At 39.5% G+C, this 20614-nt stretch overlaps 1 protein-coding gene across 1 annotated transcript; it reads right to left on the reverse strand.

Moving 5' to 3' along the window:
- Window positions 1-835: 835 nt before the first annotated feature.
- Window positions 836-20455, reverse strand: diras1b (DIRAS family, GTP-binding RAS-like 1b). The gene is made up of 3 exons (XM_072457644.1): window positions 20234-20455; window positions 1995-2336; window positions 836-1210 (listed from the first exon to the last, which is right to left on the reverse strand). Exons 2-3 carry the CDS (start codon window positions 2301-2303, stop codon window positions 923-925), a joined length of 597 nt encoding a protein of 198 aa, XP_072313745.1. The 5' UTR covers window positions 2304-2336; window positions 20234-20455; the 3' UTR covers window positions 836-922.
- Between the last annotated feature and the right edge of the window lie 159 nt (window positions 20456-20614).

Raw genomic sequence — 20614 nt, forward strand, 5'->3', positions numbered from 1 at the left:
CGTGTATAGATACTTATATATATATACACGTCGTCGTAGGGTGGCGGGTCGCGCTCGGTCGTCTCAAAGCGAATAGTTCAAACGCATGACCGACCGACACTGCGCTTATTTCGTTAAAACTTACATAATGTCGGTTGGGCTTTCTTCTTGTTTGTTCAGCCGTTCCGACTCCTACACGTCAATATAAAATTCTTCCCAACGCATGAGCGATTCCATCTAACGGTTGTTCGGACAAATTTCCTCTTCTCCGAGCTAATTTGTCAGCTCAAAATAAGTAGGTGGGAGTCTGGATGTGAAAAGAAATCCGGTAGATTTAGTGAGACTGAAGCTCTTTCCGTTCTTGCTGTTCTTGGTCATATTAAAGGAGCATTGTGTAACTTTTCTGGTGGAGGCTGCACTTGCTTGCGCGGACTGTTCGATTGTACGGCATTAAACGTATGTATTTTGCGTGTTTTTCAAGGTGTTTTTAAGCAATACGAATGGATCTGTGGAATATTCAAGGGGACGCGATTACATCTCCATAGCCACAAGCAGAAGGCGGACCATCTCGCAGAAAAGTTACACAGTGCGCCTTTAAAATACGTTACGGTTGATGAATTGCTAGAGCCAAATGACCAACTTTGTGAGACTATAATGGACGTTTTCGACGACCGAATTTCTTCATCTTCCGCCAGAAAACTCCAACTTATATCGAATTAAAATGCTTTATTACGTCTGTATCTTTTGCGTCCACACAAATGTCATCTTCCCCGAGCTAATTTGTCGTATCGGAATGAGAAAAAAGGTTGGTTTTCGGCGGCTAAACGGCTTCCTTTTACTTCGACCGGACAGCTCCGTCTCGCGTGAAATTAAAAATGCTTCGTGATGCTCGAGTGATGCTATGCCGTGGGCGTCTCCGGTAAACCTCCCGCCGTCGTGGACTTTACATAACGCTGCACTTGCCCTTCAGTCTCTCGGCGCGGGACTGCTTGCCGGACCGCTTGCCGTCGATGTTGAGGCTCATGTTCCTCTTCTTGTCCAGGTTGAGCAGCTCCTGGAACAACTCGGTGACGTTGTGGTTGGTTTTGGCCGAGGTCTCCATGAAGGCGCACTTCCACAGTTTGGACTGGGCCTCGCCATCCTTGGTCTCCACCTCCCGCTGGGTCTCGTCGCTCTTGTTGCCCACCAGCATGATCGGGATGGACTCCACGTTCCCCTTGATGGCCAAAACCTGCAGGAAAGTGGAGATAGTATTCAAATGAAAGCGGTGTGAGAGTGGAAGGTGTAAAAAGAAATCAAAAGCTGAACGTGTTTCTTGATTGGGTTCAAAACACTCACTGTATGACTAATAAAAGGAACATTTTTTGGCGGCCTAGAAAGAAAAATCAAACTTTTGTAAATGTGTGCTGAGTGAAAAGGAGGATTTTAATTTAACACTTTGTCGGTTTCTTTTCCATGAACGCAGACATTCGTAACAACTCTCTTAGACGCTAAAAAGTAACTTTAGCATTTCGCCGCTCACCTCTTCAATGTTAAACTGCAGCTGATTAGGCAAGTCTCAGTCAAGTGTGATTTCCCAAGAGGAGAACAAATGAACTCGCCACAACTAATCTAAATGCAATTGCGGAGTAGTAAATGTGCAGAGAATACTGATTGCGCATTGATTTATTTTGCATTGATGTACTATTACTTATACGGTCCAAAATTAAACCTTGTGTCAGTGGCCAATGGCAAAACAGATTGTTCAGCACCATCAGTTTCATCTTTTAAATCACTTCTTAAAACTCACTTTTATCAATATTGCTTTTTGTGGGATCTTCTTTATATTTTTCATGGCCACTGCTGATCTTTTAGAACCCATAGCAGCCAACCGTACAGCAATGTTTTTATTTTTAAGGTCAAAAACCGATAAATTAAAAAGTGCTTTTCCACTACACTACAGTAATACCAGTGCTTACTCAGTTCTTATAAGTTAAGAAGTCCCCCTCCCCATGTTTAAGGTAGCATCCTCAGACCTGTTGGTAGATGGGCTTCAGCTCCTCCAGAGACTGCCTGCTGGTGATGGAGTAGACCAGGATGAACGCGTGGCCTTTGGAGATGGAGAGGCGCTGCATGGCCGGGAACTGGTGGCTCCCGGTGGTGTCGGTGATCTGGAGGGTGCACACGCTCTTGTCGCAGCTGATCACCTGGCGATACGTGTCCTCCACCGTCGGGATGTACGTGTCCCGGAACGTGCCTTTGACGAAGCGAAGCACCAGGGAGCTCTTGCCCACGCCGCCCGCCCCGAACACCACCACCCGGTAGTCGTTGCTCTGCTCCGGCATCCTGCCCTGTTCAGGCTCTGCGCTGGGTTACACCTGCGGGCGGAGAAGCGGGGCGTGGTCAGGTGACGAGTGACGTACGCGGCGTTGAGGTGGGCAAAACGACAACAAGGATCAGAGGTGTGTAGGACTGATGCTGCGTTAAGCTATCGAGAGGTCAGTTGTTTTACACTTGAACATTTGCAGTGTAGTGACAATTTAAGATAAGATGAGATATTCCTTTATTGTCCACATATGGGGAAATTTCATTGTTGCAACGCAGGTAGATACAGAGGAAAAGGACAGATCACTTATAAGAAGTTTAAAAAAACACTCTTAATAGAAGAACTCTTAGAAACAAAACTCTTATAAACAAAAACTCCGACAGACAAAACCTCTCATTCCCTAATAAGGAATGGAGGGGAAAAATAAAGATAAAATAAAATAAAATAAAAGTTTGCTGCACTGTCCTGACACAAATATGGGCCTAAGAATTAGAAAAAAAAAAAATAAATCTAAAAAAGCATTACAAGTTCAAACTTCAGAGTGTTGCAGCTAAATTAACAATATGGCAAAGGCTAAACCATGTGCCAAAGATAAAATTAAATAGTCAAATTTAACCTGTAATACACCATTAGCTACATAACTTTATTAACATATCATTCTTTATAAACTTTACTTTTAATCCAACTTGAGTAACATATAACACACTCTACACTGTACTCTTACTCGAGCTACAGTTCTGTTTATTCTGTGTGTGTTACAAAAGCTTCACGTTGACCGTATCAAATGATTCGAACATTATGACACTCTTTTTTTTGCTGTGGTCTGTCCTTTGTTGGCCCGAACCACTTGTCGACTCGGCCTTTTACACTCTTAAGCTTTAGCAGCAGGAAGGCGGGCCAGAAAACAAATTAAAGCAGATGGAATTTGGTAAAGCTCCAGGATTTTCCACCTGACGCACACGTTTTCTCTAATCAATAGCATTAATCCACAGTTTACACAGCAGCGGCATGTCAAGCCAAAAATAATAGAACGGTCTTCTTACTTGTCTTTTTTTTTTTTGATACTCTGACGTCCTTTGCTCACATTAGGCCTTTGTTATTTTATTACTTGGTTTACGGATCCGCCGCACTTAGATTATTGATTTCTGCAATAAAAATAAAATGAATAATTATCTTTTTTTAAAAATAAAGTACCGCCATCAACGCAAAATAGCGTTAAGTGAAATATAAAAAGCGGTATTAAGTCAAAAGATAAGAGCGCGTGAAGCAATTTTTGGTAAACAAGGAAGAAAAAATCTTTTGAAATCGAAATTAGATTTATCTTTATATTTTGCCCGCCAGTTCAATATATTTCATTTCAAAATCCGTAAACCAAGTAATAAAATAACTGCGGCCTAAGATCAAATACATTTTACAGTTTAAAAATAATCTAATTCTTTAACCTTTATTCTGGTTAAGAGTGAACCGCTACTGAGACAGAGGCGACGCCCTCAAACAGGTCGGCGTTTTCGCTGAGCTAGTCAAAAATATCCATTTCAAACGTATTCATCATATGCACTTCCTCTTTATGTCTGCACATTTGAAATAAGCAGTCAGTGTGAAATGTGCCGACTCGTGCAGATTTTACACATCCAGAGCATCTCGATATGTAAATGGCTCACATTAAAAGTGCAGTGAGCGACGGTACAGGCGCCGCAGGCTAAATGACACGAACGAGTGGAACGATCTAGAAGTGGAGTCCTTGACTGACAGGCTTCTACTTTCATTACAGCTGTACATTTAGGTTGTATTGTAAATGACACTTCTGTTGTATTTACTATACGCCTGTGTGCTGTGTATAACGCTTCCATGTCCTTCATTAAACCATTTCATGTCAGCATCTCTCTGAGCTTTTGTGTATGCGCAGGAGAATATCACTATATCACATTATTATATTACATTATTATATTACATTATCATATTATATTATTATATCACATTATTATATTACATTATTATATCACATTATTATATTACATTATTATGTTACATTATTATATCACATTATTATATCACATTATCATATTACATTATTATATCACATTATTATATTACATTATTATATTACATTATTATATCACATTATTATATTACATTATTATATTACATTATCTTATTATATTATTATATCACATTATTATATCACATTATTATATCACATTATCATATTACATTATTATATCACATTATTATATTACATTATTATATTACATTATTATATCACATTATTATATTACATTATTATATTACATTATCATATTATATTATTATATCACATTATTATATTAGATTATTATATCACATTATCATATTATATTATTATATCACATTATTATATTACATTATTATATTACATTATTATATCACATTATTATATTACATTATTATATCACATTATTATATTACATTATTATATCACATTATTATATTACCTTATTATATCACATTATTATATTATATTATTATACTACATTATTATATTACATTATTATATTACATTATTATACCACATAATTATATTACATTATTATATCACATTATTATATTACATTATTATATCACATTATTATATTACATTATTTTATCACATTATTATATTACATTATTATATCACATTACTTGAATATAGTGCATAGTATGTATAGTATCTTTTCTTAAGGATGATAGTGGAGCGCTGCACAGGATCAGATATGGTAAGACTCACAAGAGCGGTTCTTTTTGTAGGGAAAAAGAGAATGGCAAAGGCACTTTTTATTCATAATTTATTTGATTGAGTTTATACAGGATTTATGTGGACGACAGCTCAAAGGCCGGGAGTGAGCGAGCTGGACATGTGGGAAAGACTTGTTAATTTATTCTGCCTTTATACATTCAAATATGCAATGTACAAGTACTTTTCTTGTCAGTGCATCTTTAATTCAAATATGTAGTTGTATCATAAAGATTTGTTGACAATACCATGCCCCTTTATAGTCTACACTTTTAATTAGCCTTAATAAAGCAGGAACAAAGACTACTATCATAATTAACACATTTATTTGGCATGATTCAGGCTTAGTAACTATTTTATTAATATGTAACACCAAACCTGACCCCTTAATGAAGTAGTGACTAAGCCTGAATCATTTGTAATAAACTATGAATTAAACCTATTTTCATGCTTTATTAATGCTAAAATTGTGGTTATTATAAAGTAACACTAGAATTTCCTTAGTTGCTCACAGTCTGGAAACAAGTCATATTTGCTGAAAAAATTAAATAAATATCTTGTTGTACATAGTAAGAAATTAAAAGAAAGACAAATAATAGCACATTTGTACAGACAAAAGTCCTAATTTGAGCAATTGTTGAGCAACATGTTAAAGATCGTATAATGTCCAAAGTGGATGTGGCTTGAACATGTCTAAACTCGGCCCTTTAAGATTGCCATAACAAGAAACTCCCTGTGATAACCCGCTGCTTGTCTCTAAAGTGTAAATTGACATCGATACTGGCTGGAATAAGTGGATTTCTGTCACGCTCCCGCTGCACAGTGCTCAGTATTGATGGCGTGGGATGCTGTAATTGCGTTGGTCGCTTTGAGGTACAACAATCCGTCAAGATGAGAAGGTGGCGTTCAGGAAGAGTTTCTTGCTTTAGTTTTTCTTCATCTTGGATCTATGACTGAACCTGTTTGGAAATATCTAATTCAGTTCAAAGTACTGAGCTGTACTGAGCTGCGAATACAAGAATCTCTTCACACTTTTGATTCATTCTTCAGCTCTATAGCAGTTTTAGAACGGCAAACTATAAAAAAAAAAGTCTCATTGACCTGATTGTTTCAGATCGTCAGCAACAATAAAGGTTTAGCTCGTTTTGATGTATCTCTGACTGATAATGTTAGTTCTGTTTGTTCTGTCGACAAACAGAAAACGAGAGATGGATGATGATTTACACAAGCAAAAATGTCATAATATGTTGTTTTTTTAAATACAGTGGCAAATGAGAGTACACTTATGATATCTAGTGATTTATCTTATCTTATGGGATGTTCATTGGGTCAACTGATGAAAGAAAAGAGAAAATGCTAATAATTGCATCTTGAGCTCTAAGTCCTTTGTTAGTTCAAAATCCATGCATATGAAAAGTGGTAATTGTTTATCATTATTTTGTACAAATATGAGCTTCAACTTTTCCTGCTAAAAATATGTAATATGTTCTTTTGAATTGTTAATGGACATGGCAAAAATAACATTATAATATTACTCTGACACCCATGGATAGATAGATTTGATATCCAAGCACATTTGGATGTGTATTGCCTCTTTTAAAGTATAATTTGATCAAATGATTATTGACTTCAGGATCATTGCAAACGAAAGAACATTTAACACCAAAATATTATGCATTTTATAGTGCATTTTACTTCAAACTGCAATAATATCAGGATAAGTTATCATTACTTAAAGGGAGGGTTTGCCGGCGCTCTACTATTAAAATCCAAACGTATGATGTCGGACCTTATCATTATTTGAAAAGAATTGGCTTCATAGAATAAATCTCTTTAAATACTTTCAACTGCCAGTCGTCATAGCCTTTGGGGTAATGGCGCCACTGTCTGAAAACATAATTTCACTATTGTGTATTTGTGCTGACAGAGACAACGTTGAACTTTGTACCAGTATCTGTTTCATCTGCATAGGCCCAATAATTACACGAAATATGACTCGAAAACCAGGTGAACGAATCTGCAATCGGAGAGACATCTGACATTCTCCTGAATTCTGACGAACCAACTGAAGTTCACACCATGTCAATTAGAATTAATTTTATTTATTTATGAATTTATTTATTTATCATTTTATTATATTATTTATTATTTGTATTTATTTATGTATGTATGTATTATTATTATTTTTACGAATTTATGAATTTAATTGATTTAATTAAAATTAACATGAATTTATGAATTAACATACATTAATTATTTAAAAAATGTTAATTTAGTCATTTATTTACTTTTTTTCCAGCACAAAACATGTCAAACAATAGGTTTAGTAAGTTCATTTAAAACTACTCAATAACACATTCCATAATCTAGATCCCCTTTTTTACAGTGTAATATTTATTTCGGCTCCCCCTCACGCTCCCCCTCACGCTCCCCCTCTCGCTCCCCCTCACGCTCCCCCTCTCGCTCCCCCCTCACGCTCCCCCTCTCGCTCCCCCTCACGCTCCCCCTCACGCTCCCCCTCTCGCTCCCCCTCACGCTCCCCCTCTCGCTCCCCCTCTCGCTCCCCCTCACGCTCCCCCTCACGCTCCCCCTCTCGCTCCCCCTCACGCTCCCCCTCTCGCTCCCCCTCTCGCTCCCCCTCTCGCTCCCCCTCTCGCTCCCCCTCACGCTCCCCCTCTCGCTCCCCCTCTCGCTCCCCCTCACGCTCCCCCTCTCGCTCCCCCTCTCGCTCCCCCTCACGCTCCCCCTCTCGCTCCCCCTCTCGCTCCCCCTCACGCTCCCCCTCACGCTCCCCCTCTCGCTCCCCCTCTCGCTCCCCCTCACGCTCCCCCTCTCGCTCCCCCCCTCGCTCCCCCTCACGCTCCCCCTCACGCTCCCCCTCACGCTCCCCCTCTCGCTCCCCCTCACGCTCCCTTTTGTTTCACCTGAACTAAAATTAGCCGAGGCCGCTACTGTCGGCTCCACAACATTGTCCTTGACACCCAACGTCCGCCTCTGAGATTATTATTCTCTCCCATGTCCTCTTGGGATGGACGGGATGGACAAAACCGAAAGTCTCACTATGTCTTATTACCATCTGAATCAGAATCAGAATATTTTTGCAATCCATTGGAAATATATGCGTTTGGGAGAAGGAAAGATGAGCAAAAATGTGTTTCTTAGACAATATCGATTATCATGGCCAAAATTAATTGTGATTAACAATAATATATTTTTCATATTATACATAAATTCTGTTAAAATGTTGTACTTTGTTATAAGTGAAACAAACAACAATCTGGAGGAGAACATCATGAAGTCAGTTTGGTGGTATGATGGTAATTATCTTTATCACAATTATGCAAAGTGTTATTGTCTTCCCTGTTTTCCCTGTTTATTGCGATAAATAATATTATTGTTTATTGTCCCATCTCTATTTCTGCTAATACTTTACATTACAAAAGCACACATATGTCTTCATACAATTGTTATAGCATAGCTTCCATTTTCTCTTGAATGCAGTTCATCCTCACTTTATTCAACGCTCACTTTCCTTTTTCAAACTCAACACAAAAAAACTCCAACTTGCAGATTCTTAATGAATTAATGCAACATCAACCGCTCCGGCCAAACTGCATTAGCGGCTATCGCTTTGGCAACGACACCGGCTTCTTCTCAGTCACCGAACGGCATCTCTCTTTGTTAATTTCGAAAAGCAAAATGTCACCTTTAGCTGAAAATATGCACATAATTCCACCTCAAGAGAGCCACTTAGGCCGCGGCACAATGGAAGAGCATTAGCGCACATCAAACACAAAGGCGTTTGACAGATCAAGAGGCTGATTACACAGGCGCTCGCAAAGCCGTCCCGCGCTGGAGGTATCTCGCGTGGAAAAAAGGATTTTAGAGGAATGCCGAGGCGATTTGACGATGAGTGGTTTACGGGATCAACAGATTTACAGGTATTTTGTGCAGAGCAGTATCCAGCCAGTTACTGCGTCGCACACAAAGAGCCACCACTACTAGCACTGATCAAAGCTCTTTTTGCGGGACATATTGACTGATTTCAAAGGTACAAACGTTCAAGTATGGTCGTTTTGTATTGCCACATCTTGCAGTTGCTCTACTTGAAATGTAGAGTGAAATTTAACAGACAAAGTACAAAAGGTGCTATTTTTAAAGCTGATATTATCACACAGACACCAGCGAGAGTCTGGCACATTCAGTCACATGATTAGAAAGTCGCCTTGTTCACACATTCACAAGAGAATTAGCTAAAAAAAAGCAACTCTAGGCAAGTCGATACGGCAAAAATAATTAGCGGTATTCAAGATTTGTCTCATTTTTTTGATTGGTAATAAACTTTGATTCAAATTCTGTTTTTCATATGGGAGAAATACTTTGCCTTTGAATATGAATGCCAATAAAACATATAATAATACAAATAATAATGCTTTGTAACAATTGTTTGTGTGAATTCATTACATTTTCTATCAATTGCAGATGTTTTTATCGCTTGAAAAACATTCTTACTGTGAGTGGGTCTTTTCAAATCTGTGTCATTCAGCTTCATAATCATGTGCAATACTGTTATACTCATGTGCAATACTGCTATACTCATGTGCAATACTATTATACTCATGTGCAATACTGCTATACTCATGTGCAATACTGTTATAATCATGTGCAATACTGTTATACTCATGTGCAATACTGCTATACTCATGTGCAATACTGTCATACTCATGTGCAATACTGTTATACTCATGTGCAATACTGTCATACTCATGTGCAATACTGTTATACTCATGTGCAATACTGTTATACTCATGTGCAATACTGTCATACTCATGTGCAATACTGTCATACTCATGTGCAATACTGCTATACTCATGTGCAATACTGTTATAATCATGTGCAATACTGTTATACTCATGTGCAATACTGTTATACTCATGTGCAATACTGTCATACTCATGTACAATACTGTTATACTCATGTGCAATACTGTTATACTCATGTGCAATACTGTTATAATCATGTACAATACTGTTATACTCATGTGCAATACTGTCATACTCATGTGCAATACTGTTATACTCATGTGCAATACTGTTATACTCATGTGCAATACTGTTATACTCATGTGCAATACTGTCATACTCATGTGCAATACTGTTATACTCATGTGCAATACTGTTATACTCATGTGCAATACTGTTATACTCATGTGCAATACTGTGACATGTCAATCATCCTGGTGCAATATTTTCTGTCCATATAACAACTGTAAATAAAAGTGTTATTTTATTAAGAGTTTTTTTAATAAGAATTTACTGTTTTTGAGTAATCTGTTTCTTTATTATTATACTTCTACTCCGACTCTGTGTTACAACATTGGAATTTTCCCATTGTGGGACAAATAAAGGTTTTATCGTATTTATCTGGTGATGTGTCTGGACATACACTTAATGTCTTACAGTGGAACATTAGGCAAATAAAACACATTTCCATGGAAACAGAGAGGGAAGTTACTCAGTTCAGTCGCTCTCACAGGATTGATTAAAATGCCCCAAGAAAGGTGATTCATGACAATCTGCAATTTGAGTAATTAATGCTGTTTTAATTCAAATGTATGACTAATCGCACAGCTCAGTGTTCATATTTTATTATAAACATCAGGGACCGTTAGACAATGTAAAACTCTTTTTTCTTTTAGATTTGGAAGCAGAATCCACCACGAGCAGTGACAGTTTTTACTTCTTTTACTTAAACCAGGCATGTCCAAACTACGGCCCGGGGGCCAAATGCGGCCCTTAGACCAATTTTTGTTGGCCCTCCGGCTTCCTGCTAAATTGGCCCAAACAACAAATAGAGGTACTTTTACGGTAAAATTGGAAAAATTCAAGCATTTTGACGTTATACCAACCTAATAATAATGTTCCAAGTCTTATGAAAGGTGTGGAGGCATCAAAACTATGTCAAATGTAAAACTTCAGATGAATCACTTTTCAAATTTGACATTGTCGTGTTGTTTGTGGCCCTTTGCTCCACATAAGTTTCAAAATGCGGCCCTCAAAGTTTGGACCCCCCTGACTTAAACTAACTAAAGGACACCTATCTTCTGTGACATTGCGCAAAAGTAAAGGCTATAGTTTATCGATAATTAACATGCTGTGTCACTCCAATGGCTCCAAAGTCCTCAACCGTCGACAAACTGTGTGAACAACGGAATGAGCGACTGAGCGCTTATAAAACATTTTCCAAAACACGTTAATCTACAGAAAGAACCGAAAACAACACCGCAACCACCTGTTTTTCTAATCAGCCACGCTCATTTTGAGAATAATAGTTTGTTTTCTGTCATTCCGACAATAGCCTATTCCTGTGATTGCATTTCAGTAGCACAACAATAGATGTTTTTGCAAAGATGTTTTAGGGCTGAGGAGTTGGATAACGTGGTGCAGTCGAATGCCATCTTTTGTGTCCCGTTGTTGGCGCGCTCCAGCTGGTCCCATCAGATAACTGTCCTCCTGCAGCTGGGCTTTGTTGTGTATTTTGACTGTTGCTATGCGCTCGTCCACGTGTTCTTTTTAAGATAAAGTCAGAGGCCGAGATGGTTTGGACACAGTGCACGCAGCAGGAGTTAAAATGGTTGTGTTGCAGTCAAGTTTGTGTGGTTTTTTCAATATTTTACGTATCAAATCATGTTGTTTTGTTTTAAGCATCGTGCAAACTACTTTTCAAAGCGCTTGCAGATGTAAACAGTCTTAGCGCCCTCTGCTGGGGTTTTGTAAGAACATCTTTTTATGCTAATTAAAGAGCCGAGGCATTTAGCGCACGCCTACATTATATAAATTATACTACAGGACATACCAAGGCTAAGGTGTACACAGTAATTTTAAAAGACACGTGTGCATTATTTGTATTGTTATTTACTGAACATCCTCTTTAGTACTTTTCCTCTGGCTAACCTTATGTTTTAGACCTTAAAATAATATCTACCGAAAGCACACATCGCTTTGTGTCTGTGAGGCAATTTCTCATCAGAAATTGTGTCAGAACTCCACCTGCTGGCAGCACGAGGTATTGAGAAGAGGAGATAAAGGAAAGCTAGCTTGCCCCGACATGCTGACGTAAGCGCGCAGTTGCAATGAATGTGTTTTGACGGCAAAAATGCTCAAAACAAGCGATTCATGGAGTTGAAAAGAGCGCGGACGATCTTGGAGCGCTACATTTGACGTCACAAATCGGATGAATTTGGTATTGAGCGCTTTTCTGAGGCTCAGAGGGAAGAGGACTTACTAACCGGGATTCATCAGACAAGAGTGACAGAACATTTCAAAAATCAATATGATACGTTGTGAATTATCCTCAAAATAGGGGGTCCAAAACAAGAAAATGAAACCCATTACTGGCTCCGCTTCCAATTAAACACTAAATATCCGCTTTCTTGTTGCCTCTTGCTTCACTGCAGCTCACACTAATCAAGTCTTAAGTCTCCATAATGGCCGCGGGATTCTCATCAGCGTAAATCTATGCAGCGAGAGTGAAGATTTGCACATGTCCCGAGCGGCCCCCTCTGTCCAGGAGATTGCGCCGCTGTGGTCCTGGGCTTAGGAGCTAATCGTCGGGCTTAACCTCGTCGTAGTACTAGCGTGCTCCGCATTGACCCAATTCCCAAGACTTAGGTTACACGACTCCTCCAGCCTCTGCCTTGGACTCTTTGGGGCCGATACTGGGCCAATAATAAATAACTCGACCTTCACGAGGCAGGTTTATTTGCAAAGTAGATGCTGTAGAGACGCACTGTTAGATGTTGCGCTGTCCAGCATGAATAATAAATCAAGTTGCTGCTGTTCTTGCTTTTAATCATCTACCTCAAAGCTGTACATTCATTGGTCTAATTTTTTTTAAACTTTGATTCAAATTCTGTTTTACATATGGGTGAAATACTTTGCCTTTAAATAATGATGCCAATAAAACATACAATAATACAAATAATAATGCTTTGTAACAATATTTTTTGTGAATTTATTATATTTTCTGTCAATTTTATTGCTTACTGTGAGTGGGTCTTTTCAAATCTGCTGTAACTACATGTGTCATTCAGCTTCATAATCATGTGCAATACTGTTATACTCATGTGCAAATACTGTCATACTCATGTGCAATACTGTTATACTCATGTGCAATACTGTCATACTCATGTGCAATACTGTTATACTCATGTGCAATACTGTCATACTCATGTGCAATACTGTCATACTCATGTGCAATACTCTTATACTCATGTGCAATACTGTTATACTCATGTGCAATACTGTCATACTCATGTGCAATACTGTCATACTCATGTGCAATACTGTTATACTCATGTGCAATACTGTTATACTCATGTGCAATACTGTTATACTCATGTGCAATACTGTCATACTCATGTGCAATACTCTTATACTCATGTGCAATACTCTTATACTCATATGCAATACTCTTATACTCATGTGCAATACTGTCATACTCATGTGCAATATTGTGACATGTCAATCATCCTGGTGCAATATTTTCTGTCCATATATAACAGCTGTAAATAAAAGTGTTATTTTATTAAGAGTTTTTTTATAAGAGTTTTTTTAATAAGAGTTTTTTTCTTTGAGTTATCTGTTTCTTTATTATTATACTTCTACTCCTATTCTGTGTTACAACATTGGAATTTTCCCATTGTGGGACAAAAAAAGGTTATCTTATCGCATTTATCTGGTGACGTGTCTGGACATGCATTTAATGTCTTACTGTGGAACTGGAAGCGGAACCAGTAATATTCAACTCCAGGGTGCAAGAGAATTGTAGTTTTAAAACTGTGGCACATGGAAGTCTTTGTGAGAAGTGTGTTTGCATGCACACAGATAATGCAAAATAATGCTGCAAAGACCAAAAGAAAAAGAAAATATTAAAGATCCATCCATCCATCCATTTTCTACCGCTTGTTCCCTTTCGGGGTCGCGGGTGACTGGAGCCTATCCCAGTGACTTCGGGCCTTAGGCGGGGTACACCCTGGACAGTGGCCAACTCGTCGCAGGGCCGACACAGAGACATAGACATTACAGACAAACATTCACTCTCACATTCATTAAAGATGTTAGACTTATTTAAAATGAATTGTTTTGTTCACAGGCAATTCTTCACAATTGCAAAGACGGAGCTACATTTTTTGGAGGTGACGTGGATAAAATGTATGTTTACAGATTTCCTTGTTTAGAACTACAGATTAAAGCATCAGTGTCTTGGTGGAGGTTTTTTCCTGCTTTCACAATCCATCTGCGACATCGGCCACAACCTGTTGCTGTTAAACTGATAAAATCACACCTTTTCTAAACCTTAAATAACTCTTAATCAGTGAATCAGTCTACTGTGTGTTGACCTCGGCAAGAAAATGTGAATATTCATTTTTTTGTTGTTGTTTTTCTTTCCCTGGATGTAAGATCAATGTAATCTGTCTGTGTGATCTGGGATCCCTGGGTTGCACCGTCTGGCTTTCTAATAACACTGCTGCTCCCACTTAGGCCATACAATCTGTCTTAAGGCCAGACACTGCGGGCGAATAGGAAAAAATCTCAAATTCATACGTATCAATTTGAAACTTCTTGTGTTTTTTACTCGCATAACTGTAAGGAAAAAACGCATTACGTCTTTTTCATCGTGTAATGTTAAAACGCCCAAAACGGCACATATTTGTTTGGGTTGAAAAAGCATGTGCCATCGAAATCTTTGGATGCAAGTAAGAGTAAGACGTGTTTGTTGTTTCCACATGAAAGTTCGGTGAGAGAGAGCGAACAAAACATGGCTTTGTTGCATGGAAACAACCCTATGACACCATCAGGACAAGTTACAGGTAAGCACTATGGAAGGGGAGCCCACTCACACTGTTTTTCAGCAATAAAAACAGCCTAAAAGCAGGCGGCGGCCCCCAGAAACCTCTGAAGGAATTTAATGGGCAAAAAAAAGACAAACATTGAATATCTAAAACTAGATCCTTGTTACGACTTAGTGCCTCTGTCGGGATAAAACTTAACATACATTTAAATATCTACTTCTGCCCATAAAACTCAAAATGGTAAAGGATTTTACTAAAACAGAACAGTTTTTTAGGGATTTAAGAAAATGTGATCATATTTAGTTCATCCTTGGCCAATCACAAGCTACGTTTACATTCAAAACACTCATGTTACTGAGGATCTGTTTTCTACACGTGAACACACACAACAATCTAATCTAATTATTGGGATATTTGATTCTAGTTCCCTGTTGTTGTTTTTTTACCGAGCATCTAAATATACCGACTGACCTTTTGACAAATCTAAATTAAAAAGTAATATACAAAAAACACTACGTAACAACATTATTCAATGCGCATAAAAACGCTCTACACAGTTCTGCAAATGAGTAATTACACAAGTTTATTATTGGAATAGGACACATAGGAGTATTCACGTCAGTTTCCTGTCTGTTTAGGATGCTGCTTGTGCTCACACTTGACTGAAGGCCTAATTAGCGCGGAGGAGGAGGAGCTCAGAGTGGCAGATGGTGACAGGGACAGAGCCAGTTTCTGTGGGCACATTCGAGCGCCGCTGCTCTCCATAATGCCACTTTATCCATGTCTGTGACGGCTAGCAACGCTAACACTGGAGCAACGCTAACACAGAAGGCAAAAAGTGACTGGGGAATCCCGCAGAGAGCTCGAGAAGCTCCCCTGACGAAACCCCGGCTCACCTGCACAAAGGCCTGTGTTTGTTTGCACACCGTACTCTGGCTTCCCTTAACGCATAACAGCATATTTATCTGAGCTGAACAAAGCAGAGGAATACTGTTAATGTATTTGCATGTATGAAGTAATTTGAGTGGTCCTAGAGGCAAGCAATATTGACAACATGTATCTGGTATGACTGTTATTTGAGGGGATTATTCTGACAACAATGATTAAATGATGTGTTTTCCCTCCATTTTCCAATCTATCAGAAATGTGCAAAAAGAAACTGGGATTTTGGGCAATTAAATGGGTTAACTAGAGGTGTGTTGTCAGTTATTGCTATTTTATTACATTTTCTTGTTTTAAAGAGCCAACTTCTTCCAAAAATGTACTACACGTTTCTACAATTTTATTCAGCCAACACTCTATTACCTAAGTACCTTTTATCCCTGTTTGGGAAAAACACTGTTCTGATATTTAAATTGTTCTCCTTCCTCTATGTCAGGCATGCCCAAACAGCGGCCCGGGGGCCAAATGCGGCCCTCAGACCAATATCTGTTGGCCCACCAGCTTCCTGTTAAGTTGGTCCAAACAACAAAAAGTAGCACATTTTGCTGTAAAATTGGACAAATTCAAGCATTGTGATGGTATAGAAACCTAATATTAATGTTCCAAGTCTTATTAAAGGTGGAGGCAGCTAATCAATGTCAAATGTCAAATGATTAACTTCCTTCAAATTTGACATTGCCGGGTTGTTTGAGGCCCTCTGCTCCGTATAAGATTCAGAATGTGTCTTTTCATGAAAATATACTTATTCTAAACCATTTTGCACCACTCTGCCCCTATGGCCTAGACGATTACCGCAAATCACAAAGAAACACATGTATTACACTATAAATCTTGTCCAAAGACACAACAACAGTTAGTTTTACGAATGCGATGAGTGGAACAACAACACTTGCTTGTGTTGAGTCCAAACATGTCAGCAAATTGATACTGTCAGTCTTAAAGGCGCTGTACCTGACATTACCTTTCATCGCTTCAACAAGTACCTCGCTAACAGCACACCAGCAGCACTTCCTGGTTCACTGCCGATAAAAACGCTTCGTAATCAGACCCAAACAGCCCACGGTGGTCTCATTTCACATTCACAATATACAATACAACAGATATATAATCTGTACTGGGGCAGAAACTTTATTAACGTGAAAATAATTGGGTACAGCCACTATGCATTATGCAATTTCTCTGCCATGCCTGTCTGATGTTATGGCTTTGTCTGGAATGTTTTGTGCATTAAAAAAACACTCAGAATTGAATACATGCCAGACAGCTCAGTAACAGTATGTCCTCAGTCTCTAAACCAAGTCAGGACAGAACTAAACTACATTCACATCGGCTGAAATAGCTTCAACTATTTTTACAGTCTGAGAATAACTAAGAGGCCGCTGTGGCTATTGTAATGCATTTTTAATCTCATGCACTCGGCTTATTTCTCCACTAATTTCTGTAAAAATTTACCACGGATTATGACGTAAACACATGGCGGAATAACAGGGAAAATGGCATTGTGGAAAAAAGCTTCAGGATTTACACAGAGGTTTATAGTGAACTTCTTGTTAAGCCATTGGACGTTATTTGGTTATTTGAGACTAGATAAAGTGTTTATGTAAGGTTTGCATGCTTTTCTAATTATTACTTTGTTTGGTTGAATGTACGAGTTGTGAATATTTAGCAGTTTTACATTAGTCAAGTGGCAGTTTGTGATGAAAAGCTGAAATTAAAGTTGAAAAATACAGGAAGTAACACTAAAAGCAGAGACAATTTATGCACAAGGAACATTTTTAACATGAATTTGTCAAAAAAGGTGCTTTCATGTTTTCTTTGGTTTTATTTTACCTTTTTTATTGTACGGTAGCTAGGTAACAGTGTGTATATTCAACAATATTGAATAAAGAAGGTAACAGTGCGTAATATTCAATATACATTAAACTTTCAAGTGTATTTCTAGCCATGTCCCTACTTTTGTCAACACTGTCATCACTACAGTCTGCCTTTGCTTCTTGAGAACGCATTTCAAGCCACTCACATAAATGCACTCACTCTCCCTTCCTTTCTCTTCCTAATTCAGCTTTAGCGCCTCCTCATCATCCTCCTCCGCAGCAGATCCAGCAGCCTCCTCAGCCTCGCTTTCCTGATCTTACTTCTAAAGACCAACGTTTTTAGCGATAAACTATTTAATGCACTTGTCTTGAGTTTTCTACGACATTACACGTTTCTCCTTGTTGAAATATCCATTGTTGCTTTGTCAAAATTGATACAGCCACACGGGCCACGGTTTCGTCTAGTAGTTTGGTGTAAGGTTTTGTTTTTTTCTAACAGCATGATTTAAATATAGGACACAAACTTCTCTTTCCAAAATGCCCCAATTCTAAAAATAGACACCACGGCCCCTAATTGTACCCAATATCTCCACTATTAAACGCAACTTGACAGATTTTTGTTATTGGAAAACATAGTAAACCTTAATTACAGGAGCACTATATTGCTTTTCTGGAGGGTCCGACACCTCATCCACTCACAGTAAGAATGCATGTTCATAAGGTCGTTTTGGTACATTCTGTAATGCTGAACTTTAACCTCTTCACTGAGACAAGCAGGTGGCGAACCTTCTATCAGAAAATCACACAGTGCACCCAAGGTATTTCTGACTTGTTTGATATAGTACACGTCAATACCTGTTCTAAATACATGCCATTTTGATATTCGTAGATATTGATGTTTGTCTCCGTACTCCTCCATCACGCTCGTGTACTACAGTTATATTCACTTCAATCACGTCACCGGCATCTCCACAGTAACCACCTATTTTTGCCTTTGTTGCCACGAGTTGAGTCATATGTTTCGTCAAGTATTCTTATGCAACCATTCACTGCAAAAAGCAATAAGATACGGCCGCTTGAATATTAATCTTGCATTTGATCAGTTAAGATTTGGACATGTTTGGGGATGTTTGAGAGCAGGTTGTGATGTTTGTTTCTCAAGTTTCTGTAGATGTCTCGCAATGTCTCCAGAGATATTTACAGGTGGCTCTCCACTCTTGAAATAGTCAAGAATTATTGTCATTTATTCTTGATTTTTTAGTACGTATGCATGACACTTTTAATATTGTTATTAGCTTTATGTTTTCACCACCAAAGCTCATTCACAATTTGGGAATTCTGTCCCCAAACAATAAGAAATAATTCAATTTTATTTATTTATTTTTTATCTAAACATGAAATATATTCAGACAATCCAAACCTACAAAGTTAAGATGGAAAAAGTGGCATAAAAAAGCCCAAACTATGTAGTCAAACACTGTTATATTTTTAGCGCCGTCAAAAATATGATATTGAGCAAAATCCCCTCAACTAAATATTGCTTAAATAACACAAACAGAAGACTTCGTGACAATTTTTCTTTCTATTTTTGCAAAGCAGATGAAAACAGCTCAAATGCCAAACGAACGCGCTGCACTGAAGTCAATACGTTTTATTGCACTCCAAAAATCAATGCCGCGCCGCTTCTCCCGTATCGCCGCATCCACGCGCACCGGGCGAGCGCTTTTCACCCGCGTGTTCGCCCGCGCCTCTTGTCACTTACACACCCAGGAAGTTGACTCACACGCGCGTGCATAATTCACACGCATCGCACAAGTCACACAGCCAAGGCCAATACGTTATTCACCCCCCCCCCCCCCCCCCCCCCCCGCTCCCCCCGACGACACACGGAGAGCGGGACGGGGACGGGGACGGGACACGGACGAGAACCACGGATCCAGATGGAGGATTAAAGCTGACAGGGGGGGGGGTTATATGCGTCACGCCGGCGTCACTCTCACCGTACAGCGGCTCGGTGTTGTGCTGTGGTCGAAGAAGAGGCGATGATGGGGGAGAGGAAGAGCGATGGGGGGGGGGATGCTTCTGCTGCAGATTGGTGCGCAACGCCATTACAGCGCGAGTGGAGCCGCGCGAGCGACCACCCCTTGTCATAATAAGTGGTTCATTCATAAATACCAGAGGATCGCCATCTCAAACAGGCGTCGGTGTTCTCCCCTCCCCCCCCCCCCCCCCCCCCCCGTACTACCCCCGAACCCAGACATCCTTTCCTCCTCTTCTTCTTCTTCCCCTCCTCTTCCCTCGCTCACCTCTCATCCCTTTCGCCTCTGTGATTTTCAAAACCCCCGTGCATCTTTCACTGTGCCATAGCCGTGCCTGACAATATGGCTCCGCGCATTAAAGCTCCATACATCGCGCTCAACTCCCGACAAAGAGCGGACAAACAACCCAATAACACGGAGCCAAAGGCATGACGCAAATCGACGCCGTTCACCCGCGGTGTCGGGACACAGGCAAAAAAAGCGCACGGTTGTGTGGATCACGCCACGTACAGTATGTCTGGGCACGGGCAGATCGAGTAATAAAAGATTTACCTGCTTGTGATGGGGGAAGTCCGCGTCTTCGGGCTCAGTCCTCGGTTCAAGCGGATGCAAAAGACGCGCAGTGCATTTTACTCGGCTCATGTAGCGCTCGTGTCCGGGATTTTCTTTTTCCAAAACGCAAGAAAGAGAAGCAGTTGCAGTGTATAAGCAGCGGGGCTTTGGATTGGCACGGCAGACTCTCTCTCTCTCTCCCCGTCCTGCTTCCTCACTCCGCGCAGAAAGGACGTGGGAGGGGAGGCGCTGCTCAGATGCCCCCCCCCCCTCGTCCACACTTTTTCCAATTTTTAGACACTTCCTGGTGATGGGGTGCCAGAAAAAGAAGCGATTGAATAACTTGGTATTTGCTTTTGATCACAACCACTATCCATCATT

The sequence above is a fragment of the Eucyclogobius newberryi genome, unplaced genomic scaffold (assembly GCF_026437365.1).
Source record: "Eucyclogobius newberryi isolate DKJ021-1_F unplaced genomic scaffold, fEucNew1.0.hap1 SCAF_21, whole genome shotgun sequence".
NCBI classification, from domain to species: domain Eukaryota; kingdom Metazoa; phylum Chordata; class Actinopteri; order Gobiiformes; family Gobiidae; genus Eucyclogobius; species Eucyclogobius newberryi.